The sequence below is a fragment of the Lissotriton vulgaris genome, chromosome 5, assembly GCF_964263255.1.
Source record: "Lissotriton vulgaris chromosome 5, aLisVul1.2, whole genome shotgun sequence".
NCBI classification, from domain to species: domain Eukaryota; kingdom Metazoa; phylum Chordata; class Amphibia; order Caudata; family Salamandridae; genus Lissotriton; species Lissotriton vulgaris.
Window position 1 is genome coordinate 1,839,227,166 of NC_141693.1, and position 27,323 is coordinate 1,839,254,488.

Consider the following 27,323-nt stretch of genomic DNA (forward strand, 5'->3'; position numbering starts at 1 on the left):
TAAGACTGATGCCGACCCAATACCAAGGGCAGATGAACCTATAGATAGAGTGGCTTCTGCCAACTACTTAAGCACATTTGACCTGACAGCTGGGTATTGGCAAATCAGGTTAGCTGAGGATGCCAAGCCCAAGACAGCATTTTCTACCTCTGGTGGGCATTATCAGTTTGTGGTAATGCCCTTTGGTTTGAAAAATGCACCTGCCACCTTCCAAAGGCTGGTGAATCAAGTTCTCACTGGGCTGGATGACTTCTGTGCAGCATATCTTGATGATATAGCTGTCTTTAGTTCCACCTGGGAATATCACCTGGTCCACCTGAGGAAAGTGTTAGAGGCACTGCAAGCAGCAGGTCTCACTATCAAGGCCACAAAGTGCCAGATAGGGCAGACACAGGTTGTATACCTGGGCCACCTTGTAGGTGGAGGCCAGGTTCAGCCACTGGAGAGCAAGATACAACCCATCAAGGACGGGGCTCCTCCAACCACCCTGACTCAGGTTCAAGCTTTCTTGGGCCTGACTGGTTATTACAGGAAATTTGTCAGAAATTATGGATCAATTGTGACTCCACTTAATGACCTGACAAGTAAAAAGATGCCAAAGAAAGTTCAGTGGACAGCAGGCTGTCAAAAAGCATTCGATGGCCTAAAGCAGGCCATGTGCACAGCACCTATCCTAAAGAGTCCAGACTACTCTAAACCATTCATTGTCCAAACAGATGCTTCTGAGTTGGGTGTGGGAGCTGTTCTATCTCAGCTGAATTTTGATGGTCATGAACAGCCCATTGCTTTTATTAGCAGAAGGCTGACCCCCAGAGAGAAAAATTGGTCAGCTATTGAGAGGGAGGCCTTTGCTGTGGTTTGGGCCCTGAAGAAACTGAGGCCATACTTGTTTGGCACTCATTTCAAGATTCAGACCGACCACAAGCCCCTCTTGTGGCTAAATCAGATTAAGGGTGAAAACCCCAAACTGCTTAGGTGGTCCATTTCCCTACAGGGGATGGATTTTACGGTGGGGCATAGACCTGGCACTGATCATGGCAATGCAGATGGGCTCTCCAGGTATTTCCACTTAGAGCAAGAATACTCACCTGGCCAAGGTTAGTTTATTGTCCCAAAGTTTGAGGGTGGGTCATGTAGGAGAGTAGGGTCTGCAATCCTATGATCACCCCAGATTTTTGCTTTTTGCTTCACTGGTTTACGACTTCCCTGGCTGTGGGCCTGCTAATCAGACCCACAGCCTAGCTGTTCTCTCACTAAATTGACACGTGCACCTTAGGTGCATTTACCAATTGGTACTGGGCCACCTTATCAGACCATGTAACTCAGGGCATAGGTGTACCCAGGGCCTACCAGGGGCTGCAGCATGTATTATGCCACCCCTGGCTGACCATCTACATCTGACACAACTGGCTGCACGACAGCTGGGGCAAGGTGGTGTAATCACCCTTTGCTTTAGATATAGTATATCTATATCTAACCCTAAAATGGACACATAGATTCCTATCAGTCACTCCTATGGCAGGCCTTAACAATCCTGAAGGCAGAGTACTTGGAATCATGTGAGATGGTGCTCTGGCATGAGCTGAGCCCGTTTGCAGCTTGCGGAACCAAGTCCTAATAGCTGTTCCATGATAACGCATACCATATACTCTTAAGTGCATTATAATCCTCGCGGTTATATGCCAACTCTGGTATCACTTTATCAAAACATGTCGAGTAAGGTGTCATACGAATTGGAATACTAACCCCTCGCCAATTCTGGCGACGGGGTTAGCATTCCACCCTTCTAGAGGGACACGACGTGTGTAACTGTGAACCCCGGTTAAAGTTAACTCGAGCCTCAGCATCACAAAATAGATGCTGCCACCACAGACACAAGTCTGACCTCCTGCTGCTGGGAGTCCTTCCAGCGAGGAGAGCTTGGACAAAGGGTTTCCTGTCAGGGGCAGTGCTAGCACCATCCCAGACAGGGTTTTGTGTATCCTGGGTAGGCAGGGCTGAATAGGAAGGTGACTGCAAGTGGCACCCCGGTGCTCACTATGCATAGGCCGGCTTGAACCAGTTCCAGGGGCACACCAGCACCTGAGCTGGGGAAAGTCCGGCATGGGAGAGGGGTGTGACCACCCCCCTTCCTGGTCCCACCCATGGGCAGGACCTAGTCCCGTACCAGCCCCTTTCTTTAGAATAAAGGTAGGAGCGGGGACCCTTCCAAATTAGATCATCTTTGAATCCTGAAACTACTTTCTACGAAAGGAACTCAAGACTTCTTCCTAAGATTTCTCCCTTGTGACTAAGAAGTAGTCACCCTGCAGCAGCAGGCACCAACTAAGTCTTTAGCGGTTTGCTGAAACGTCCTTCCTCCGGAACCAGACTGACCCAGCTCGAGGAGACCCGGACTCCCTCCCCTCTCTGACCTCAACCTGCCTCTACATCAGAGCTGAGAACCGTAGGTGCGACGAGACCAGAGGACCCGGCTATCATCAGAACCAGCACGACACTGACCTAGCACAACCACCGAGGGACCCTCGAGTGGGTGCACTGGGGTAAGAGAAGCCCCAATCCTAGCAGCACGAGCACCGAAGAACAGCCCCCCAGCATCCTCCAGATCTGCGTGGGGCCCTTTTGCTTCTGTGTCGCTTGCCATGTTGTCCGGTCACTTGCCCGTTGGCTAGTGACCCTCCAGACGACGATCTACGTTGTTTTCACCGCTGGTCTAGCTCCTCTAGACTGGCCCTAGTCTCCTCCTGAAGGGGACCTTCCTCGGACCCCCATGGTCCACTCAAGGCACCATTTTGTGTCGCCACGTGGGCTTGCCGTAGCCAAGGCTTGTGGCCTCCTTCACCGGATCCAGCATCGCCAGCAGCAGACATCCGACGTGGGACAGCTCGCAGACCTCCAGCCTGGTCGACATCAGCGCCCCCGTCCGTGCAGCAGCAGAATCCAGTGTCACCTCTTAGCCTGGCTGAGTGACCTCGTCCGGTGCCATCCTGGTGCCCACCTAATCACTGGCTAGTGATTCCGAACTTGGTCCCCTCTGCTTACAGGTACTTTTCTTCAGCTGACCCAGTCCTTGGATCAGCCCGGAACATCTTCACTGGTCGCCGTCCAGCAACTTCCACTTCAGGCTCCTGGTTCGTCAACGAGGATTCCCGACGACACTTGAACCCTATGCAGCCGCAGCCCCTGGGCTAGGTAAACCGAGTACTACGGTGCTCCACCGTAGACCAACTCTCTAAGTGTCTAGATCCACTTTTGTTTTTGACCTACCTAGTCGGGTTCGCCCGAGAACACTAACTTTTGCATTTACCAGGATCCATAGACTTTGTCCCGCATTACGCGTGAGAGTTCCCACTCTGCACACGACGTCCCTAGGCCTCCTGCTTCTAATCTAAGGGTTCAGCATTGTATGCCTAGCGTTTCTAAAGTCTATGAGAGTAGTACTTACTTGCTAGTAATTTCGCATTCCACTTCCATAGTATATCGTTTTTCGTGCCCCTCGGCATTTGTGTAAATTGTGCGACTTTCAGTATTTCTTTAAGAGTTTTGTATTGTGCTTAGCGCCCTGTCCTCATAAAGAGTCCAGGGCTGTTGTGTTATAATAAATATCCTTTTATTTTCATAAAATGTGTGGTGTCCTTTCACTTGGTGTTCAAGGGGTATATGTGATGGTATAACAGCTGGCTTAACATGCCCTCTAGAGTTTAGCCTAAAGACTGCTCTTGTCCATGCTACTAGGATAGCTGGTCTATAAGGTTGACTTATGACCAATCATCAATAAGGGCTGTTTGGACTGATACATAGTGATCACTAGAATAGTGAGCACTGTATATCAGGCCAACTTCTCACAGACTGCATCTTTGCACTGTTCTTGTTTTTAGTAAGGGAGAGATCAAGTTATATTAAAGCTTGTTGTATTGATCTTCTATCCTTTTTTAATTTCACCACACTATTATTTTTTGCACTGCACCGGACTCCATCACGATCATTGCACTCATGGTCTTCACGACATTTGGAGATGTGACCCAGACGAGTATGGGTTGTGGACTAGTCTCAATGATCATGAGACATACCATTCCTATTTGGATGACCAAATGAGAATACATGATCTACATCTGACGTTGATGGAAATCCAGTCTCTCTGTATGGGTCTATTCGACAATTGTAGTGAATCCCACCATACGGGTTGCTTGTTTTGGTACTTTATGAGTAATGAGTAAGCTAATGGTACATAGCCTCAGTAACGCCCACTGACTTAGGTAGGAGTGTTCGTTTACTTCTGGAGCACGACAGGCTCTGATACAGACCCCCAGTGTGTTTTTGGTTTTTAATACGATACATTGATGACATATTTACAGAGTGCAGAAGGTAGAACATTGGAACAATTTACAGCTTATAACAGTATGGAGTAGTTTCTGTCCTGTAACTCCAGTTCTGTAGTAGTGGTATCTCTGTTCTAGTCATAATCTAGTGAAGAGTCCCGCCATGTGCGTGGACCACGGAGCAATCAAAAATAATCTCTTAAAGTGTCGAAAAATGCAGAACTGCAGAGAATTAAAGACAGATAATGCAGCCTATAAAACCAGGCTACACTGTCCAGTACTTCAACAAGAAATTCCACCAAAAATAAACAAACAGCAAAGCCTGTCCAGATTTCCCTTGCCTCAACAGCAAAACCCCTCTGGAATGATAGAGAGGAAGACCTGGACAGACAAGCCACATAGGCTGCCATAATGTGGCTCAGAACAGGATACTGTGCCTTTAGAGAACTTTCCAGAACGTCACAGTATCCCAGAATGCACTGCAGGTCCCCTTTACTTTGTTCTTTTTGAAGGCGTAACATGCCAGGCCTGTAGCATTCCTTACATGAATATCTCTCTCCACCGGGGAGGAGGGCGGGCGCTTATGACTATAACAGAGATACCCCTACTACAGAACTGGAGTTACAGGACAGAAACTACTCCTTCTGTAGTAGGGGATCTCGGTTTATAGTCATAATCTAGTGAATAGACTGGCAAGCCCATCCCCACACTAAAGCGGCGGTGGAGACCAAGAATTAACACCACTATTGTGCGAACAGATTTCGCAGCGAAGCCTGCCCAACCTGAGCGTCTGCCCTGGCATCAGTGTCCAGGCAGTAATGCTTAGCAAAGGTATGGACCGACTTTCAAGTGGCCGCCTTGCAGATTTCTGCAATTGGAACATTACGGAGCAAAGCCGTCGTGGCCGCTTTGCCCCTGGTGAAACGAGCCTTAGGTTTACCCCCTAAGGTCTTATTAGCCTTTTGGTAACACAGTTGTATGCAGGACACAATCCACCTAGAGATGGACTGTTTTGAGGTAGCAAGACCTGTCACGACTGACCCATAATTGACAAACAATTGGTCTTACCTACGAATATCTTTGGTCTTATCCAGATAAAATTTCAACACCCTCCTAACATCCAGGGAATGCAAAGACTTTTCCGCTGGAGATGAAGGATTCTGAAAAAACGTAGGCAAAGTTATAGTCTGGTTGACATGAAAATCAGAAATAACCTTGGGAAGAAATTTAGGGTGAGTACGCATAACAACCTTAGCAGCATGAAATACAGTATAAGGTTCTTGGCAACAAAACGCCTGAATTTCACTCACCCTGCGGGCCGATTTAATGGCCATGAGGAACGACGCCTTCCAGGACAGGTGCTGCAACGAAGCCTTATGAATAGGTTCAAAAGGCTCCTTCATCAACCTGAACAGCACCACATTCAATTCCCATGAAGGCGAAGGAAGCCTGACAGGATGGAATACTTTCTTCAAGCCTTCCAAAAAATCTTTGATCACAGGGATCTGGAAGAAGGAAGTCTGTGAAGGGCATTTCCTGTAGGCAGTCAATGCAGCGCGATTAACCTTAATGGAATGAACATTAAGGCCAGACTGCGCCAAATACAGAAGGTAAGGAAGGATGACGTCTTCCTTGCACGTCGTCGTGTCATAGTTCTTGGACTTGCACCAGATACAGAACCTCTTCCACTTGTAAGCATAGGAAGTCCGAGTGGAAGGTCGCTTAGCCTCCTTCAGTATGTCCATGCAATCTTCGGGTAGATTCAAATGGCCATACTGCACTATCTCAGGAGCCATATCGCCAAACTCAAAGACAAGAGGTTGGGGTGCAACATCTGCCCCCCGAACTTCATGAGAAGGTCCGGCCTGCACGGCAACCGTATGTGAGGAAGGAGAGACCGGTGAAGCAGGTCCGTGAACCACCACTGCCTGGGCCATTCCGGGGCAACCAGGATCATCCGCGCCCTGGACTGGGACAGCTTGATGAGCACTGCCGGAATCAGGGGAATTGGTGGGAAAGCGTACAGAAAGCTGTTCGACCAGGTGATCCATAGAGCATTCCCCAGCGTCCCCTGCTGGTAGTACCTGGAGGCGAAGTCTCGGCATTTGCTGTTTTCGGCAGTGGATAACAGATCTACGTCTGGAGTTCCCACCTTGCGAAGACTTCTCCTAGTACTTCGTCGTTTATGACCCATTAGTGGTTTTCCTGAATCAGTCTGCTCAGTGCGTCCGCCTGAACATTCTGCTCACCTGGTAGATGGGTAGCCGTTATAGTCAGTCCTCTGGCCAGAAGCCATCGCCAGATCGCCTGCACCTCCTGCGACAAAATGCGTAATCTCGAGCCCGCCTGCTTGTTGAGGTAATACATTGTGGTCGTATTGTCCGTCTGTACAAGCAGAGAGTTGGTCTGGAAGGACGGATGAAAGGCATTCAGTGCCAAGTGAACAGCTCTGAGTTCCAGGAAATTGATGTGATACGTGGACTCCGTCGGGTACCACATTCCTTGAATTTGTAAGTCTCCGGAATGCGCCCCCCAGCCGTGGAGAGAAGCATCCATCACGATAGTCTGAGTGGGAATGTCCTCTTGGAAGGGAACCCCTCTGAGGAGATTCTCCGCTGAACACGACCACTTCAGAGACTGAAGAGCATGCAGCGACAGTCGTATCTTGTCGTCCCAAGACCCTTTCCTCTGATCCCACTGATCCTCCAAGAACTCCTACAACGGTCTTATGTGCAGTCGTGTGTGTGGCGTGAGGAAGATGCAAGAGGCCATTGATCCCAGTAGAGAAGGCACCGTCCTCACTGTTGTAGATGGAGTGATCATAAGAGCCTGAGCCTTCCGAAGAAGTGATAATCGTCGCTCCTCCTCGTGGCTCCCAAGTACTGAATGCACTGGACCGGAGTCAGGACAGATTTGGACATGTTGATGTGCAACCCCAGCTTGTTCAAGAGAGCGCACGTCTTCTGGAAGTGTGCTTGAGCTTCCGAGAAGGAGACGGCCTTGATCATCCAATCGTTCAGATACGGGTAGACGAACACCTTGTTCTTCCTTAGGTGCGCTGCTACCACTGCCATGCACTTCGAGAATGTTCTGGGCACAGACTTCAGTCTGAATGGCGGTACCGTGTACTGATAATGATTGGCGCCGACTTGGAATCGCAGGAACTTCCTGTGTTTGTGTGCAATGGGCACATGGATGTACGCAACCTGTAGGTCTATTGCACATAGCCAGTCTCCCTGTTGCAACTGAGGATAAATCTGATGCAACGACAGCATGCAAAACTTCTCTCTGCGAATCCACTTGTTTGCCTGTCGCAAGTCCAGAATGGGCCTGAACTCGTTCTTGTCCTTCTTGCGAACCAGGAAGAACCGGGAGTACAGACCTCTTCCTCTTTGAGACAGAGGTACGTCTTCTATCGCCCTTTTCCTTAACAGGATATCGGCCTCCGCCTGGATCTCGCGCAGTTGAAACTGCGAGCTGACCGGAGGAATTGATGGAGGTGGGCTGGTGAACCGAACACTGTATCCATTGCAAACAATATTCACCACCCACTTGTCCAGAGTAATTTTTCTCCGCTCTGCCAGAAAAAGTTGAATGCTTCCCCCCACCGGAGCGGGTAACGGATGTAGGGGAAGTAACCACTCAGGGTCGAGACCCAGCCGGGCCCTTGTTCGCTGTAGAGGACTGCTGTCACTCTCTACCCTTCTGGCGCTTCTTGAAGGTTCTCCGGAACTGCTGCTGTTGTTGCTGCTGCTGCCGCTCCAAGACCACAGCCGTCAGAGTCTCCGCCACCGCCTTCATGCGGACCATCTCATCATCGGCATGCTTGCCGAACAGGGTTTCCCCCGAGAAGGGCAGATTGGCCACCCGCTGCTGGGCCTTCGGCTTGAGTGATGTGAGCCTGAGCCAAGCATGGCGCCGCTGGTTGATCCCATGACAGTACCCATGGGCAGCCAAAAGAGATACATCTACAGCCGTGCTGATGACCTGGTTTGAAACCAGCATCCCCTCTTTGAGTATCTCTTGGAAGTCCTCCCTCTTATCTCTTGGCAGGAGTTCCGTGAACTGTTGAAGGGATTCCCACAGGGCACGGTCATACCGCCCTAGCAACGCCGCACAAGTCTTCCTACCAGCCGAGTCGATCCATCGGCTCTCCTTATCAGGCGGTACAGTTGAAGACTGGGTGGTAGAATGTAGCTTCCTGGCCGCCGTCACTATAACAGAGTCCGGAACCGGGTCTATCCGCAGAAAAGCCGGGTCCGAATCCGGGGCCCTGTACTTCTTCAGAAGTCGGGAGGGAGCGGCCTTCGCCACCGCTGGCGTGAGGAACAGCTCCTCCGCAGGCTCTACCAAACCAGGTACTAGCGGCAGTAGAGGGCGAGACAAATGCTTCTTGTGAAGCTTCTCAAATATCACAGATGTCGTGGGTGTTGGAGCAGTCACTGTGATTCCCAATTTCGCTGCCCCCCTCAGGAGAACATCCTGGAACGTGCTGTTGTCGTCCACCGGAGACACCCTTGTACCAGGGGATTCCGACAAGGTCGGTAAATAGGTCCTGGTCCTGGACCGGGAGGAGTCCGTGCGGGACCTCGATCCACGCCTCCTATGGCAACGTCTTGACCTGGTGGAGGATCTAAGTCGACTCCTCGATCTCCCCCTCCGTCCGGAGCATGATCGTGACCTCCTTGGCTTTGGTCGATCCGCCGGTTCCACCGGAGTGGCGACTTTGGTTTGGCCAGGGACCTCGGCTGAGGGGTCCCCTTGGGAGGAGTCGTAAGTCGGGGCAGTGAGACAGACCTCGGAGGGACCGGAGGCGGCCTGTCTGCTGGCAGCTGAGGTGGAGGCGTAGGTTGAGGAAGTGGTGGTAGAGGAGGAGGAAGTGGTGGTAGAGGAGGAGGAGTAGGGGCTCTCGGAGGGAGTCCCCTCGGTAATGGAGGCGGGGGTGTAACCGGCCTCTGTGACTGGGTATACACCATGGAGTACACCGAACCCGGTGATCCGCATTCCTTTCCAGCCTGGGACGTTGGCGCCAGATCTCCTTCCACGTCTCTTCGCCGTCAAAGAACTGCGACCGGACGGCGAGCGTCTTCTCCTCGACGGCAACAGTCTTTCCCTCGACGGCGACCTCCTGCGCCACGACGGCGATCTTCTCTTAGACGACGAGGATCCCCTCAACTACGATCTTCTCCTTTTCGCCGACGGCGAACGGCGTTGTCGCCTCGACGGCGAGCGCCGACGCCGGGCCTTTCGACGTCGATCACTCGACGTTGACTCAGACGAGGACGACGACGAAATAGTCACAGGAGACCTCGACGGCGGTCTGTTCAGTTCAGTCGACGTAGCTTCGACCCAGAGCCCTGGGGAGACGGGGAACAGACGTTAGTCATCCCTCTCGACGTCGTAGTCGGTAAATTCGACCCAGACGGAGATTGGGGACGCTTGCTGGTCTTCCTGCCCCTGGGAGCCCTCCAGAGGCCTCAGCACAGGCAGAGGAAGCCCCTCCAGACCCGCCTTCAGCCTTCTTTCGTCAAGGCCCTGAAGCCTGATCTTATTTCTGTCCTTCAGGGTCCTGCCAGAGAAGCCCTGACAAATCACACACTCCTCTGGGACTTGGGAAGAGGGAAGGCAGAGGATACACAAATCATGTGATCCGATTTGGCCTTCTTCCTGGAGCGCTCTGGACATTTGTCGAATAATGCAGGCATACTGACAATCAAAGAGTGCACCAAAGGATTAACAGGAAGAAAGGCACTAAAGTACTTTAGAAAAGCACTCAAAAACTTGACAAAAAAGTGAAAGAAATCACCAATAAACCCTTGAAAAGGGAGAGCTCAATGCTCCAGGGTCCTGCTTGCAGGAGCCGGAAAAAAGAACTGAAAGTAAAAGGGACTTGCAGTGCATTCTGGGATACTGTGAAGTTCTGGAAAGTTCTCTTAAAGGCACAGTATCCTGTTCTGAGCCACATAATGGAAGCCTATGGGGCTTGTCTGTCCAGGTCTTCCTCTCTATCATTCCAGAGGGGTTTTGCTTATTGAGGCATGGGAAATCTGGACAGGCTTTGCTGTTTGTGGATATTTGGTGGAATTTCTAGTTGAAGTACTGGACAGTGTAGCCTGGTTTTATAGGCTGCATTATCCGTCTTTAATTCTCTCTTAAGTGTCTGTGCAGTTCTGCATTTTTTCGACATCTTAAGAGATTATTTTTGATTGCTCCGGGGTCCACGCACATGGGCGGGACTATTCACTAGATTATGACTATACACAGAGATCCCCTACTACAGAACCATCCTAACATCAAACTTACCAAGCAATACTTAACAGAAGCACAATCTGCTTTTCTGAACGTGCTACTCACCATTCATGAGAAAAAAGTATTGCTGATCTGTGCCTACAGATGCTTATTTGTATGTAAACTGGACTTCATGTCCCCCCACCACACTAAACTCTGCATCATCTACAGCCAAGCACTTAGAATAAGAGGCATTTGCAGCAATTAGGACACCTGTAAAGACCATCTACAGGAGCTTGCTACATTATTTAAAGAGCACAGTAATCATCTGAATATCATACAAACAAAGCATCAGTAAACTCAGCCTTAGTCATTGGCATTGTGGTCACCGGAATGACGTTGCGGTATTAACTTAGTGCAGAGCCATGCAAGACACTGACCACTGGTGCACAAAACTAGGGCCCTGAAGCGAAGTCGATTACCCTAGAAATCTGTTGCAGAATGGGGAGGATGGATGGGGCGGTGAGAAATCCATAACTAATCTATGTCTCTTACAAATCGAATATGCTACTTACCAGTATGCATCTGTTCTTGGCATGTAGGACTGCTGACATTCATATCTGTGCATAGATCGCCGCCTAGTGTTGGGTCCGGATGATTGCACATTGTTGTCCTGGAAGAGTCTTCGAAGTATCACGAGATAGGTGGCTCCTCCCCTGGACTACAGTGCGAATGGGCATCGACTCCATCCCCAGATTGTTTTTAGCCATTGTGGCCAAGATGGAGTGAAACTCAGTGAATGATGACCATGCTATGAGTATATGTGAATACTGTAGCTGCTACAGGCGCCGGGGAGGAGGGTGGGCAATATAAATGTCAGCAGGCCTACATGCCAAGAACAGATGCATGCTGGTAAGTAGCATATTCGGTTTGAGGCATGTGGGCTGCTGAATTCATATCTGTGCATAGAATACATAGCAGTCCCTCCATTAGCGGGGGCCACCCGTGCCAGCTGCAGCAGTTTGGAAAAGTGTCCTGAGAACAGCCTGCCCCACCGCTGCCTGCTGTTTGGAGTGCACGTCAACACAGTAATGCTTAGTAAATGTGTGTGTGGTAGACCATGTGGCTGCTCTACATATGTCTTCCAAAGGAATGTTTCCAAGGAATGCCATTGAGGCCCCCAACTTTCTATTGGAGTGGGCTCTTGGTGGAATGTTAAGAATACGCTTTGCTTTGATGTAGCATATTTGGATACATTTAACGATCCATCTAGCAATACCAGCCTTGGAAATAGGGTTACCTTTGTGGTGTGGTGCAAAGCCGACAAAGTTGCTTAGTTTTCCTAAAATCCTTGGTCCTATCAATGTAATACAGGAGGGCCAGTTTAACGTCAAGGGTATGGAGCATCCGCTCAGCCAAGGATTCAGGATTTTGAAAGAAAACAGGTAATTCGATAGTTTGGTTGATGTGGAACTGAGACACAACCTTGGGCAGAAACTTAGGATTAGTGCGGAGCACTACCCTGTTGGAATGAATTTGGATAAAAGGCTCTTGGATTGTGAGTTGCTTGTAATTCACTAACCCTCCGTAGTGATGTAATTGCTACGAGGAAAGCCACTTTCCATGTCAAGAACTGAATCTCGCAGGAATGCAGTGGGTCAAAGGGAGGCCCCATCAGCCTGGTAAGAACCACATTGAGGTTCCACTCAGGAGCTGGTGGAGTCCGTGGCGGAATGACTCGTTTGAGGCCTTCCAAAAAAGCTTTGATGGCAGGCACCTTGAAGAGTGAAAGGTGCTGTCTATTTTGGAGATACGCGGCCATTGCACACAGATGAATGCGAATGGAAGTATAGGCCAGATTACACTTGTATAGATGGAAAAGGTAACAGATGATGTTCTGAATAGAAGCGTCCAGCGGGTTAATGTTGTGGTTTGCACAATAGATGACAAACTGCTTCCATTTTGCCGCATAGCAGGCTCTAGTAGTGGGCTTCCTTGCCTCCCGAATGATGTCCATGCAATTGGGAGGTAAGTTCAGGTAGCCAAACTCTAGGACTTCAGGAGCCAGATCGCCAGGTTGAGCTGTTGCGGATCTGGGTGCTTAATGTCGCCATGGCTCTGCGTCAGAAGGCTGGGTGTGAGATGTAGCCTCTGATGCGGTACCACGGACAGTTCCAGAAACGTGGTGTACCATGGTTGACGAGCCCACGTTGGAGCAACTAGGATGAGAGTCATCGAGTGTTGCCTGAGTTTGCGTGCCACCAGCGGTATCAGAGGTGCTGGGGAAAAAGCGTTCGCAAATTTGCCTGACCAGTTCATCCATATTGCATTGCCCTGCGACAGCGGATGTGGGAACCTGGCGGCGAAGCTTTGGCATTTTGCGTTCTCCTGCGTGGCGAACAGGTCTATCTCTGGATGACCCCACCTTTGGAAGTACGGCTGGAGTACTGATGGGTGTATCTCCCACTCGTGCATTTGGTGGCTGTGCCTGCTGAGCAGGTCCGCCATCTGATTGGGTTTGCCTGGGAGATGCTCTGCCATGAGGAAGATGTTCCTCTGAATGGCCCACTTCCACATGCTCTGAGCCAGATGAGACGGCTGCGGAGAGTGTGTGCCTCCCTGCTTCTGAATGTAGTACATCGCCGTCATGTTGTCCGTCCGGATCAGCACGACCTTGTTGCAGAGATGTACTTTGAAAGCCTTGAGTGCCATGAAGATTGCCATCAGTTCCAGAACATTGATGTGCATCTTCCCCTGTTGCTGCGTCCATAGTCCCTGCACAGTGTATTGGAGTACATGCGCTCCCCATCCCTGGAGAGAAGCGTCCGTCGTCAGGATAATCTGTGGCACAGGCTCCTGAAACGGTCGTCCCTTGCAAAGGTTTCGTGGATTCCACCAATGCAGAGAGTTGTATGCACGACCGCTCACCAACACTAGGTCTTTCAACTGGTTGTGAGCCTGAGTCCACTGACGTACTAAGCACTCCTGAAGAGGACGCATATGTAGTCTCACGTGCGGGACAATGGAGATGCAGGAGGCCATCATGCCTATCAACTGCATGAACACTCTTGCTGGAAGCGAGTGTTGAGGTCTGAATTTTTGGATCAGCGATTGAATGCTGCCGACTCTCACTGAATTTGGCTGTGCTGTGGGCGCCAGAGTGTCTATGGTCGCACCCAGATACTGCCGTATGTGGGCGGGCTGGAGATGGGATTTCGGGTAATTCAGTGAGAACCCCAGATCGTGCAGAAGGTGAATGGTGTGGGACACGTGGTCGGCGCACTGCTGGGCCGACTTCGCCTGAATGAGCCAGTCGTCCAGATAGGGGTAGACGTGGATGTTTTGACGTCTCAGATGCGCCGCCACCGTCGCCAGGCACTTTGTGAAAACCCTGGGTGCCGTGGTGACCCCAAAAGGCAAAACCTTGAACTGGTAGTGCTGGTTTTGGATGGTGAACCGGAGGTATTTTCAGTGTGAAGGATGTAGCGGAATGTGGAAGTACGCATCCTTCAGGTCCAGAGTTGCTAGGAAGTCCCCCAGTTGAAGCAGTGGGACAACTTGCTGCAGTGTGAGCATGTGGAAATGCTCTGATAGGATGTAAAAGTTGAGGGGCCTGAGATCTAGGATGGGCCTGAGGGATCCGTCCTTCTTTGGAATTAGAAAGTACAGGGAGTAAACTCCTGCGCCTCTTTCCTGCAAGGGCACGAGCTCTATTGCCCCTTTTTGCAGCATGACTGACTTCCTGCTGCAATAAGTGCAAGTGCTCGCCGGGCATAGGATGGTGCCTTGGGGGTATGTTTGGTGGAGTGGATGTGAGCTCCAGACAATAACCGAATTGAACAAGTTTTCTGACCCACCTGTCCGTGGTGATGGACTTCCACACGGGCAGGAACTGCTGGAGTCTCCCCCCGACCGGTGTTGTGTGGTCGGGGGGCAGTGACAATGCGTCACTGTTTGTTGGCGGTGGAGGACCTGGAGCTGTTGTTGCCACGTCCTCTGCCCTTGGCGTTGTTGCCGCGGTATCCACCCCGACCCTTGTTGGTATAAGTAGTCTGGGTGTTGCTTTTGTAGAACTGCGCTGACTGCGAAAGTTGCCCCCTTGAGGTGCCTCTAGTATTGGAGCGACAAAAGGACCCACTCCGAAACTGCTGGGACTGCAAGGCACCCATAGATTTTGCAGTGTCGGTGTCCTTTTTCATCCTCAAGGGTGGTGTCAACCTCCGGGCCAAACAGGTGATCTGGGTTGACTGTTTGGTTCAAGATGGTGGTTTGAATGTCCGGCTTGAACCCAGATATTCTTAGCCATGCATGTCTACGAAGCATAACGCTAGTGTTAATTGCGCGTGGGACGGTGTCAGCCACGTCCAGAGCGCACTTTATGAAAGCGTTGGAGATTAGCTTCCCCTCCTGTATTAACATTTCAGCCGCTTCCTTATATTGATCGGGTAAATGTTGCAAAAGGGTCTCTAGAGTATCATAGTGTGCCCTGTCATAACGCGCCAGTAGCGCCTGCGTGTTGGAGATGCGCCATATGTTGGCTGCCTACGCTGCCACCCTCTTCCCCGAACCCTCAAAGACTTTTGATTCCTTGTCTGGGGGAGGAGCATCACCCGTAGTCTGCGAGTTGGCTCTTTTCCGGGCATTGGAGACAACCAGGGAGTCCAGAGGCAATTGTCCCTTAATATAAGTTGGATCAGTGGGCGCTGCTTTGTACTTTGTCGATTCTTGGGTTGATAACCCTCGCCCTGGTGGGTTCTTTGAAGACCTCAGCAGCGTGCTTTAAAACCCCCTTCAGCATTGGGAGAGTCTTTTCAGAGACAGAAAAGGTGTCAAATAGGAAGTCGACGTCCACAGGGTCAGCATGCAGATCGACGTTGTGATTGGCCGCTGCCCGCTCAATGAGGGCATTGAAAGCCGCAGAGTCCTCAGTGGGTGAAGTTTTGGCTGAGAAAAGCTGAGGGTCCTGACCAGAATGCGGGTCCCCAGGATCGCCACCAGCAGACCAGGGCTCAGTCACCTCCTCTGGGTCTGTGTAGATGGGGTAGCTGTACTCATAGTCGTTGTCACCCTCACCAGCGTCGACATTGGAATGAGTGGGCGAGAGTTCGTGAGCCTGTGGTGAGATGGTCTCCACCAAGGCAGGAATCACAGCAGAGTCCATCTTTCGTTTCAGTGGGATTTTGTACGACTCCAATTGGGGCTCAGGGGTGATATTCTTCTTCAAGAGGGAAAGCCTGCCCGTTTCGGCGTCGATGAAATGCTCCTGACGCTCTTCCTCCGCAAGTTGTCGATGCCGTGGGCCGAGGACCACCAACGACGGTTTCGGCGTCGAAGACAACTTTTCGGGCACGCCGGCCCCCTGTTTAGCAGCGAAAGCTTTCGACGCCGTCTTAGGCGGCAAGGTGAAAAGGATCGGCGTGGGCGCCTTCGCCGGTTTCTCCAGAGGCTTGGCTGGCGCAGGGTCTTTCGGCTCGACTGCTGCGGCGCCGTCCCTAATGAGCTGTAGGGACTCCGTAACCTTTTTTGTGAACACGGCGGATGGACGCGCCGGTTAGACAGAGTCCTTAGCGGTTGGTTTTGGAGCGGAGACCGACGATGTTCCTTTCGGAGTCGACGCACTCGGCGCAGCTCCTTTGGACTTGTCGTGTGGAAGCGAGGCAGAGAGGGACTTCGGGTCGTCTGGCCGCTTATTCGGGTCGGTAAGAGACTTCTTGGGGTCGACCGTTTTTTTGTGATCGAGTCGACCCTTGCTGGTATCGACCGTCTTCGGCGCCGACGCGGCTGCGTCCGACCCTTGAGCTTTGGCTTCGACGTAGTAGCCTTCGGGTCAGCCATTTTGACGTGGCTCTTCGCCTCGACGGCCATCTTCGATTTCTTCGGCGCCGAGGCCTCCGAAGTCTTCCATCAGACCAGTGCGACACGCACTTTCGGTTTCGATATCTCTGGCGTCGAGACAGTAAGTTTCACTTTCGGTTTCTGCATTACCAAAACGGTACCAATGTCCGTGGCCGGGCCAGTAGGCGGGGCTGAGGAACTTACAGCAAAGTCTCAGGTAAGGCCTGAAGGCATTACCTCGACCTGGGCCTTATTTATTTGTACGGCCCCGGAGTCTGTCTGAGGAAGCTCCTCGTCCGAGCTATCCTCCATGGTGGCAAGGGCCCCGTCGTCGACCCCTACCTCCTCGACGACTTCACCGAAATCCTTGGTCTCTGCGTCGTAGTCGTCCTCTAGCTCCGACGCGGTGTTAGATTCTGTGATGTCCTGGATATCATCGTCCTCGACTTCCCCAGCATCGAAAATGTCCGTAGGCGGTGGTGCAGATTGCTGGGCCTCCAGGCGCGCAGCTCGACGGAGCTTGAGTGTTTTCTTGGACCGGAACCTGGAACAGGCCATACACTTGGCCTCGTTGTGGTCCGGCGACAAGCACTTGTTGCACACCGGGTGGACGTCGATATGTGGGTACTTCGAGGCACACACCGGACATCGTTTGAATGGACTTCGCTCCATGATGTTGAAGAGTCTGGAGCGTCGACGAGGCCCTTCCGCGCCGAAAGCACGCGGAAGTACAATCTCGACTCGGAGCCGAGGAAAGTTGCGAAGCCGAACGCAAGACAATACCGACGCAAGTCCTAAAGACCTTTTGGTCTTAAGCAAAGTAAAGTTGATTTTTATCGATTCCGACAAGAGGGAACCAAAGACATCTGAACCCAATGGCGGAAAAAACAATCTGGGGATGCACTGTAGTACAGGGGAGGAGCCATCTATCTCGTGATACTTCGAAGACTCTTCCAGGACAACAATGTGCAATCATCCGGACCCAACACTAGGCGGCGATCTATGCACAGATATGAATTCAGCAGCCCACATGCCTCGAACATATATTTACCAAAGGTAAGTAACTTGTTCATCTGAGAGAGACAATTAGTTATGGATTCCTCACCTTAGAATAGATCCCCCAGCAATAGAAACCCTGGAGTGGGTCTTCAAACTAAGTTCACACCAGAAGGTCCTGGAGAACTGAACGCCCAAAGAAGCCATCTCCCTAGACTTGGCTGTCCTGACAGTAGTGTTTAGTAAACGTTGTGATAAGTTGGCCTGATATATGATGCTCACTAGTTCTAGTGATCACCTTGTATCAGTCCAAACAACCCTTATGGTGATTGGTTGTAAGTCAACCTTATAGACCAGCTATCCTAATGGTAGCATGGACAAAGCAGTCTTAGGCTAAACTCTTTTGGCATGTGAAGCCAGCTGTTTTACCACATATAACCCCTTGAATACCAAGTGAAAGGACACCACACAGGTTGTTATGAAAATATTCAAGTATTTATTAACTAACATACACCTCTGAACTCTTTATGAGGTCAGAGGGCTAAGCACATGACAAACTCTTAGGAAAAATATGTTTAAGTTGAACAATTTACAATGGTGCCCTAGGGGCACGACAAACCATATACTAAGTAAGTGGAATGTGAAAGTCAATAATAGGAATGGAGCTGTTCAGAGGCTGTAGGATCGCTGGGACCACGCGTTACTAACTTGAGGTAAGTAATAGGAGGCCCACGGAGCGATTGTGCAGAGTGTGAACTCACACGCGAGATCCGTACAAACGTCTATGGACAGTACAGTTTAAGAAAAAGGTGAGTACAGACGTCCCTGACTAGATAGGACTAAAACGACTGTGGAACTGGACACTAGGAGTCAAGCTACCCTTGAGCACCGAAATGCTTGTGTTACCTCACCCACAGGCTGCGGGTGCATAGGTGCCAAGTTGTGGGTTCCGGCGTTGAAGTCTATGGAGCCTGGAGGAAAAGATGCTGCAGGCGGCTTGAATATGAAAGGACCTGCTAGGGGAAGACTTCAGGATCGTATTGGCTCTCTGTGACATCAAGTGCCAGTCCCAGATTACCAGCCAGTTTAGGAGCCGCTCACCACAGTGGTGAGTTCAAACGGGTAGGCCAGGAGAGGTTCAGAGGTTTAGACTCAGAAAAAGTGCTGGAGAAGTTCTACGCAGTATGCAGAGGAAAGGTTGGTCAGCGAGCACAGCAGAGTGATCCAATGGAGGCTTGGTTGGAAGTACAACTAGACCCCATATGACCCCGGAGGACCAGTTGCAAACAAAGAGCTCAACAGGTAGCAGAGGGCCACTAAGGCAGAGGTCTCCGAAGAAATCACATTGGAACCCATTCAGAAGCAATACCTCAACTCTAGGTCTGCAGGTGGGTAAATACAAACCCAATGACCTGTCAAACTGATAATCAAAGAGGTGCGGGGATTCCCCAATTTAGCAGAGTTAAAAAACCCAAAGGTACTAATTTTATCAGGAGTTATATTTTAAAGATACTTACCTACAATGCTGGTGGGTTAAACCCCATACCTCTATATAGGAGAAATGGGTTTTAAAAAGGGATTGGTATGATTATGTTTGTTAGCATGAGTTACTGTGAGTTTTTCTATTTCCAATATTATCAAGTCTTTTTTAAATCAGGTTTTAACTTGAAGATGGTTCTGTAGAAGAAAAATGTTTTATAGTATTAATGCAATTCTAATACCTTCTAGATACTAAATAAGTATTCGAAGCTACAGTTGATATACAATTGTTTTGTAACGATAGATTGTATTAAATCTGAAATTGTTTTTTGACTTGTATTTATGAAAATGTTTTTTTATTACCGATTTCGAGTTGAAGGAGACATTTCTTTTCGTGGTTGGATCAGTTAAACCCACCGAAACACATTGATGAAAATGATTATACACTAAAATCGACTCAACTTTGGTTAAACAAGAGAATTTAATTTATAGTGGTTGTGTAACTAAGGATTCGTTGCTCGATTAGTGGGTCCTAATGACAATGAATGTCTATGTTAGTCTCCCCGTGTAGCAATATAAAATGTATTGTTGGTTCTAGGACTGTTTCAATTTGATTATTGATAAATTTGGATGTGAATTTGAACTTGCATGTAAAACACAAATGTATGAATAAATCTGTTTTGCACATATTTATTGACAACATTGAGTGATTTTTAATGAGATTTAAAAATGTTAATAAAACTGCATATTTGGTTGTGACTTTGAACAGTATTTCTTGGTGATATTGGTTAAATGTTGGATGAACGTTTGTGTGAATTGTACGTAGGTTTTTATTTAAACATACACAAAGAGAATTGTTTACTTTGACTGGTTGTCAATTAGGTGCTCAGTCCTTTTGGTTAAGGGTGGTCCCGTCTCCTGTTTTGCATACAATGAAAATGAAGCCACCACATCTCTCCAGCCAGGAAGATTAATAAAGGGAATTACCTTCTTCATTAAGGTTACACTTAGTTTGGTACATGGTGTTACTCTGTCACCAGGAAACACCAACATACCAAAAACTAATCCACTTTCAAAACAGTTGGATAGTTTTGAGTTCTTGGGGGAGGGTGCAAGGGAAGGGGCTCCAGTACCAATACTGTATTAAGGGACAGAAGCTGAAGAGTGGGAGAGTGGAGAATGGATTTGGACCGACATGCTGTTATGATTGACTAGGGACACCAGATACACAATGGATTAACCCTACAAACAGGATAGAAGGACTATGTATAAGTTTGCCACTTACAATGAAAGGGAATTAAATAATTCTGCCAAGGGGCAGGCAATGTTGATGGAACTCAGAAAGGGAGAGACCGAAGTGTGAGACCAGAACCACAGCTGACAGCTGACAAGGAAGCTATTCTCTGGGATTTTTGCAACCCACTAAGAACTGTTTGTCAAAACTAGGGCACCCGGATCATGCAGGATTTTAAAAAGGGAGGCAATCCAGCAATACTAGCAAAAACGTTTTGAACCGAATTACTATGGCAGAAAATCAACAAATACCTCTGATACTGCTATCACTAGATGGCAAAATGGCCTATGACTGGGTAGACTACTCATCAGCAATATTACTCAACAGATTTTGGAGAAGCTCTTGTGAAATAGCTAAAGGTATGATACTGATCCCCACAAGGTAGGGTGCGGGACAATAGCATTCTCACTAAATCGATGAATGCTAAAATAGACACCAGGCAGGGGTGGCCACTTTAATCCCTGCTATGTGCATTTTATCTTGAGCGTCTGCCACAGAGTATAAGGAAAGATGGAGACATTAAAGAAGTGAAATTAGAAATAAATATTTTAAAATCATGGTTTTTCGGAGGATGTCCTCTTGACTCTGAATGACCCTCTCACTTTAATCACCCAGGCAATAAAGAAATTGCTACCGTAGGGTAACCGATTTCAAAGATAACATTAACTGTAGAAACTCTTGGCCACAGAAGAGGAGTACTTTCAACACACTAGGGCAATCCACTCCATTCTGTTGGTCTTCAACATACATTTGACATATGCGGGTATACCTCATACCATACTTCAGGGCATTTACAACCACCAGATGCTATTCATAGAGGAATGAATACCTCGAAGAAGCTATTTTGCACAGTATTTAGCATCCATATTCTTGTTATTTTCTTCCATTCATACAGATGTTTGCTGATTTTTACCTCTACTGGAGTGTTGAACGAAAGAGGGTGAAGTGCAGGGTCACTGATTTGAGTGCTTTCCTGCAGTAGCTAGTGTTTGATGGCCACAGCTACCTTTGGCAGACTTATGGGACTTGTAGAATTCCTGATGTTGCTGCTGTGGTTGTGGCTATGAAGGGATTTAAACTATCTGTTGGTAATGTCAATCATAGGGTTTGTACCAGTGCTTCTTGTATAGTATATTTTTCTAAAGCCCCACATCCCTGACTGTTACCAATTCAACCTTCATGAGCTTTATTGAGTCGTTCACATGCACTCCAAATAGAGAAGTTCAAGAGAATGCAAGGTTCAAGATTCTCTGTTGTGCCTCAGGTTTCTAACTAGTAAAATGGCGACATGATGAACAATGAAAAGCCAGTCCATGACAGTATCTGTGGACTGCAAATCAGCTTACTCTGCAGTAGCATTAATATCTTTGCAGACCATCATACTCTCTTGTAAAACTTCTTAAACGTTTTGCCTGTTCTTACGAGGAAGTTTCACTTGAAAGCAGTGAAGAGTATCCCACACTGGGATCTTTCGGAACACCTAAGCATTGTAGTATAACTCAACATGTTCATGGCAGTAGCGAGCAGGTCACACAAATTTCTGCCAACCGCATCCATTTTCTTACTCTACTCTTCAGGAGGCACCGTTGAGGGTGGAGAGGTAGGTTGGTATTACATGGCTGCAAAAAAATGAAAGTCAGGCTGTGGATCTGCTCATAGGACCAACAGGTCTTGTGCTACAGGTTTGCATTACATCTGTAATTGCAGACTTCCTTGAGACTGGTGATCAAGTGAAGCAAAGAGCTTACAGAGGAACGCTGGTGAATTGTTTGGAAGATATATTAAGTCTTTTGCTGAGTAGATGGGATGTGTATATGGAGCACTGCACCTTACCAAGACTTTATTGAAAGCTATGTCGTGTACCGGCAAAACCCTCACAATACAGACATGCAAAGGGTCCATTTGAGTCTTTTTTCTTCCACAAGACTGGCACTTTAGAAAACAAGAAGGTATTTTGTAAAGTAGAAATATATTTTTTTCTGTCAGAAAACGTACACTATCTCGTTTAAAGATGTTCAGTAAAGTCGCGTTTTGAAGGTCTTTGAATGGTTTTCCAAAAGAAAAAAACTCAAAAATGTTAGTCAAAGCTTCAGGGTCTTGTCTCCAAATCAGAAAAAACTGGCTCAACTGCCATGGAAAAGACATGATCGCATGCTGGTGGAACACTGTTCCTTAAAGCAGCAGCATCCGTTTTACCAGCTTTTTAGGCTGCAGCTTATTTGGCTACATTGTCCCCTTTTATCCTATGAAGGTTTGAGAAAGTTTTGTCACCGTTCTATTTCTAGTGACCTTTTACTACATTTTACATTGATTTTCTTTTTTAAAGAAACTAGTAAAAAATTGGTCAGTAATGCCAATTAGCAGGCTGTCAAAATCACTGTTTTAAGAATTTTGGTTTTAAGAATTTTGCATTCTGAAGTAGTATATTTTATATATATTTTTTTTCCTAAATAAGGGCTGCAGGATCCCATGTGCAGGCAGAACAATTAATTAATTGACTAATAATGAACATCCTGGGGATAAGAACATATGTAATACTTGTTTTGAAATACACGACCAAAATATTTTGGCAGCGGATGCTGCTGCTGCTGCTGCTGCTGCTACTACTACTGCTACCACCATCACGTTTGCATAAACCGAACAAAGACAAGTTCATCTCATATGAACTTAGATCAGAATACTGGACAAACATGCACAGATTGGGTAATGAAAATCAGTTCATTAATAAGCAGCATGGCCAAGACTATAAGCCTTAGAACATATTTTTAATTTCCATAACACACAATACATATTGACAAGTACTTTTTCATAAAAGTACACAGCATAAACTTTGATAAGATTTGGTGAAATAATCTTTAACCTATCACATTTTATGATGCCTAGATAAAAACATCAGCCCTGGTTTTTGCATATATATGCCCCATCTCTCACCAACTTCATTACCTCTAGCACCAGAGTGATAAATCTATCTTAGATAATATGGAGAAAAAAAAACAAATATATACACATATATATATTATATATATATATATATATATATATATATATATATATATATACACATATACATATACATACATATATGGTATGACCTCCAGATGCTGAATAAGAACGAACATCTGTTCTTACGAACCAACTGCCCCATGACTCCTACATTTTACCACCTCCCGAAACTGCACAAGCACCGTGACTGCCCACCCGGTCGCCCAATTATTTCCTATATTGGGAGCCTCACAGAGAACATGTCTCGCTTTGTGGATAACACCTTGTTTCCTTTGGTATCAACTATGGAATCCTATGTGCGAGACACAAAAGACTTTTTGATGAAAATACAGAACCTTGTGTGGGAACCAGAATATTTGTTGATGGTACTAGATATCACTAGTCTATATACTAGAATAGAACATCAACATGGACTAGAGGCTGTTAAACATGCACTAGAACAACGCCAGTTACGTTTTTCAAGACACAACATCATGATTCTTGAATTCGTACAATTCTGTTTGACACACAATATTTTCTTGTTTGAGGATCAACTGTATATTCAGAAGTCTGGGCGGGCGATGGGCACCTGCTTTGCTCCCAGCTACGCGAACTTGTTCGTGGGCTGGTGGGAGGAGCAGGTGCCCAGGAGCTGTGTATTGGGAGGAAAAGAGGGAAAGGTCATATGTGGGCATCGTTATATCGATGACCTGTTCCTTGTATGGAGTGGTGAATGTGATACAGCACATGAATACATCAATGTCCTGAACAGAAACAATGTTAATCTTCACTTTTCGGGAACAGTTAGTCCGGTGGCAGCGGACTACCTGGACCTTAAGATACATGTAGAAGAAAGACACCTCCACACATGCCTATTTAGAAAGGAGACTGCTGGCAATTCCACACTCTTTGCCAGCAGCAGTCATCCTCCCAAATTGATCAATAGTATCCCCTATGGGGAACTACTCAGGCTTCGCAGGAACTGCTCAAAAGAGTCTGACTTCGAGGCGGCTGCTTCGGAGTGCGTATCCCGGTTCAGGATCAGGGGCTATGGTGAAAAATTACTGAGTAACACCCTGAATAGAGTTAGGAGAATTGAAAGACACACTCTCTTGACCAATAACCCTGAGCAGGGTAGACGTAGAGGACTAACGGGTGACAAAGGAAAATTCAGAGTCATAACTCCTTATTCATCAGGGGCAGAGAACCTAAGAGGTATGCTAAAGAAGAATTGGCACATTCTCCTAACGGATAATGTGCTCAAAGAAGACCTACCAACCCATCCTCTCCTGACCTTCAGTAAAGCCAGATCAATAGGCGACATGCTAGTGACCAGCCATTTTGAAAAACTGCCCCAAAGAATTAACACCTTAAGGGAGCAAAAAGGCTTTTACCCCTACGGCTGCTGCAAAGCGTGCGCAGGTAGTAAACGGGTCCTCTCGTACATTATAGCTGACACAGGGAGAAAAATGAGTATTAACACATTCATCACCTGTAGTACGCAGTATGCCGTCTATTGTCTACAGTGCCCATGTGGCTTACGCTACATTGGGAGCACTATTAAGGAGCTCAAGTTAAGAATACTTGAGCATCTAAGAGCCATTGATAAAGTGGACCAGGCTTATCCGGTGGCTCGCCACTTTGCGGAGGCTCATAAACAGGACCGGAGTAAACTCCAATACTTCGGTCTAGATATTGTGCCTCCCAACATACGTGGCGGTGACCGTTTACGCAGGTTAAGGAGACTAGAATCGAGATACATCATAGACCTTTCAACAAAACATCCGAAAGGTCTTAACAGTGGGGAGGAGATGGCCTTTCACTTGGGGAAATAAATCAGATCCATCACTTAATGATAACAATGTTAAGATGATTGAGGATGTCATATCGTTTCTAGAAAGCTGTGATAAGACCTATTCGAGTGACATCTATAATAGGGAGGCCCCAAAATAGCATACACTTAAGTTGAGAATTGATATTTGTCAGGTGAAGGAACCTCGTTATGTGTATTTTTATTGTGTTGCTTAGCTTTGAGTGAGGAGATATGTCTTTCTTTAGCACATGACGATACTTTTAGATTAAGAACTGGTATTGGGATCATATGATGTATACAATTCCCCACATCAACAATGTGTCTTTTAAAGATGGCAATCTAACCTGGGTAATTTGTGATCCCTGTATATCTAAGATTACGTGAAAGGGAGTTAGCACAAATTGAAAACATCAAACCTCACGAGCATAAATGCAACATGATTTATTGAATTTTGATTTATTATTGATTAATTTTCATTGGATCCTTACAGGGTATTGCTGGTTGACTACTTCTATTCTTATTCTCAGATTATTTCGACAGATGAATTGTTATTTTTAGAATTGTAGATTATCTATTGATTTTGTGAAAATGTACCAATCTGCTGCCATATGTATAGCATCTAACCTTATGAATCCCATAGTTTTATTTATAAGTAACTTCAATAGAAATGTTATCGAACTTGAAGTCTTATAATTTGATGGACTGCACTGATTTATTTGAAAAGGGACATTAGCCGATCCACGGCTTGATCACCTTCTCCATTTTAGATTATGTATACTACAAATACCATAGTCAGAATAAGGCATCTGCTCATTTATGGGCTAAATGTCTACAAAATGTGTGGTGATTTGTTTTGTTATTATAACGAACGTTACAAGATGGCCGCCCCTATTCTGTATATGGTGTAAGTCCCCTTTCTATGTTCATGTCCTGAAGGATGTGCGATTGGCAGAATGATGCTTAAAAACAATGTCGACAGTAAACGCAGTGCAACACACACTGACGAAGGCAGCACGTCGAAACGAGTCTGTGTGTGCCCCTCCGCTAAATAAAATCTAGGGTGTTGAAAATATTCTACCCCTCGAGTGCTGTCTCGTTCTTCTGCTGAAGTCTGGGAGGATTTTGAGCGATATATATATACACACACATATACATATATATATATATATATATATATATATATATATATATATATATATATACACACATACACATATATACATATATACACACATATATACACATATATACATATATACACATATATACACACACATATATACATATATATACACACATATATACATATATACACACACATATACACATATACACACACATATATACACATATACACACACATATATACACACACATATATACACATATACACACACATATATACACATATACACACACATATATATATACACACACATATATACATTCAACAGTATCAAAGTTCCCCACTACCCAGCTGTGTTAGTTCCTAGCAGCTTCTTTAGTTTGAAACAAAGTTCTCCATGCCTTTCTGCAAACAGACATTTTGCTTTGGGAGGTTAAGAATGTTTCTGGTTGATGCGGTCTAGAGCCACAGAGGCTGTAAATTAACTCACAAATATCCCATTTCGGTAACCAATTATCCACCATAGCTCCCCTACAGTCAAAAAGCAAACAAGTCTTCTCTTACCTCTAATGCAAACCTTCCTTGCTCTGATTTGCCAATGGGTGTGTAAACACGAACTAGAACACCATCAGAAGACTTGGTCTCCACAAAGTCGTATTCTCCCACCACAAAGGCCAGCAGATATGTGGACATCACAGGGCTGCGAGCAAACTTGACCTCCACCAGATTTGCATCATCATGGTATGGCTTCCGCTCAAGAACATTCTAGACAAAAATTAGGGGGGCATGGGAAGATTAGTAAAAATTCCACAGCAATCAAGAGATGCAAAAAAAATGTTTTTTCAAAATCAGAAGGATTATAGATCTCACAAATCTTTCATGCTGGGTAAACAATATAAACTCTTTTCTCTAAAGCTAGTCCTTTCCTTTGGTACACTTACCATATTCGATAGTGCAACTTTATCTTTGGGTACCACCAGTGTGATATCAAATGTTGCTTTAATGGCAGGCTCATCCCAGCACGGAAACGCTCTTCGAGCATCTGTAGACTAAGAAAAGAACAGCATCATTTACACTTTCTACTAAGAAATACATAACGAACTTCGGTACCAAGAGCAAAGTAGGAGAAAAAGTGTTGTAACAAGAAAACTTCAGATCAGGATTCTGACCGGAGTGGAGGACCTAAGCACGGACAAACAAGACTACCGATACATAAAACAAATGTGTTGTATTCTGGGACACAAAGAATAA

At 47.0% G+C, this 27,323-nt stretch overlaps 1 protein-coding gene across 2 annotated transcripts in view; it reads right to left on the minus strand.

The window, feature by feature from the left end:
* NPEPPS (aminopeptidase puromycin sensitive) overlaps positions 1-27,323 on the minus strand; it is a 1,004,488-nt gene that overhangs the window by 661,616 nt on the left and 315,549 nt on the right. For both annotated transcript variants that reach the window (XM_086924308.1, XM_086924309.1), the window contains exons 5-6: positions 27,014-27,121; positions 26,637-26,837 (exon numbers count right to left, since the gene is read on the minus strand). In XM_086924308.1, the coding sequence (XP_086780434.1) occupies positions 26,637-26,837; positions 27,014-27,121 (309 nt within the window). The remainder of the gene's footprint in view (positions 1-26,636; positions 26,838-27,013; positions 27,122-27,323) is intronic.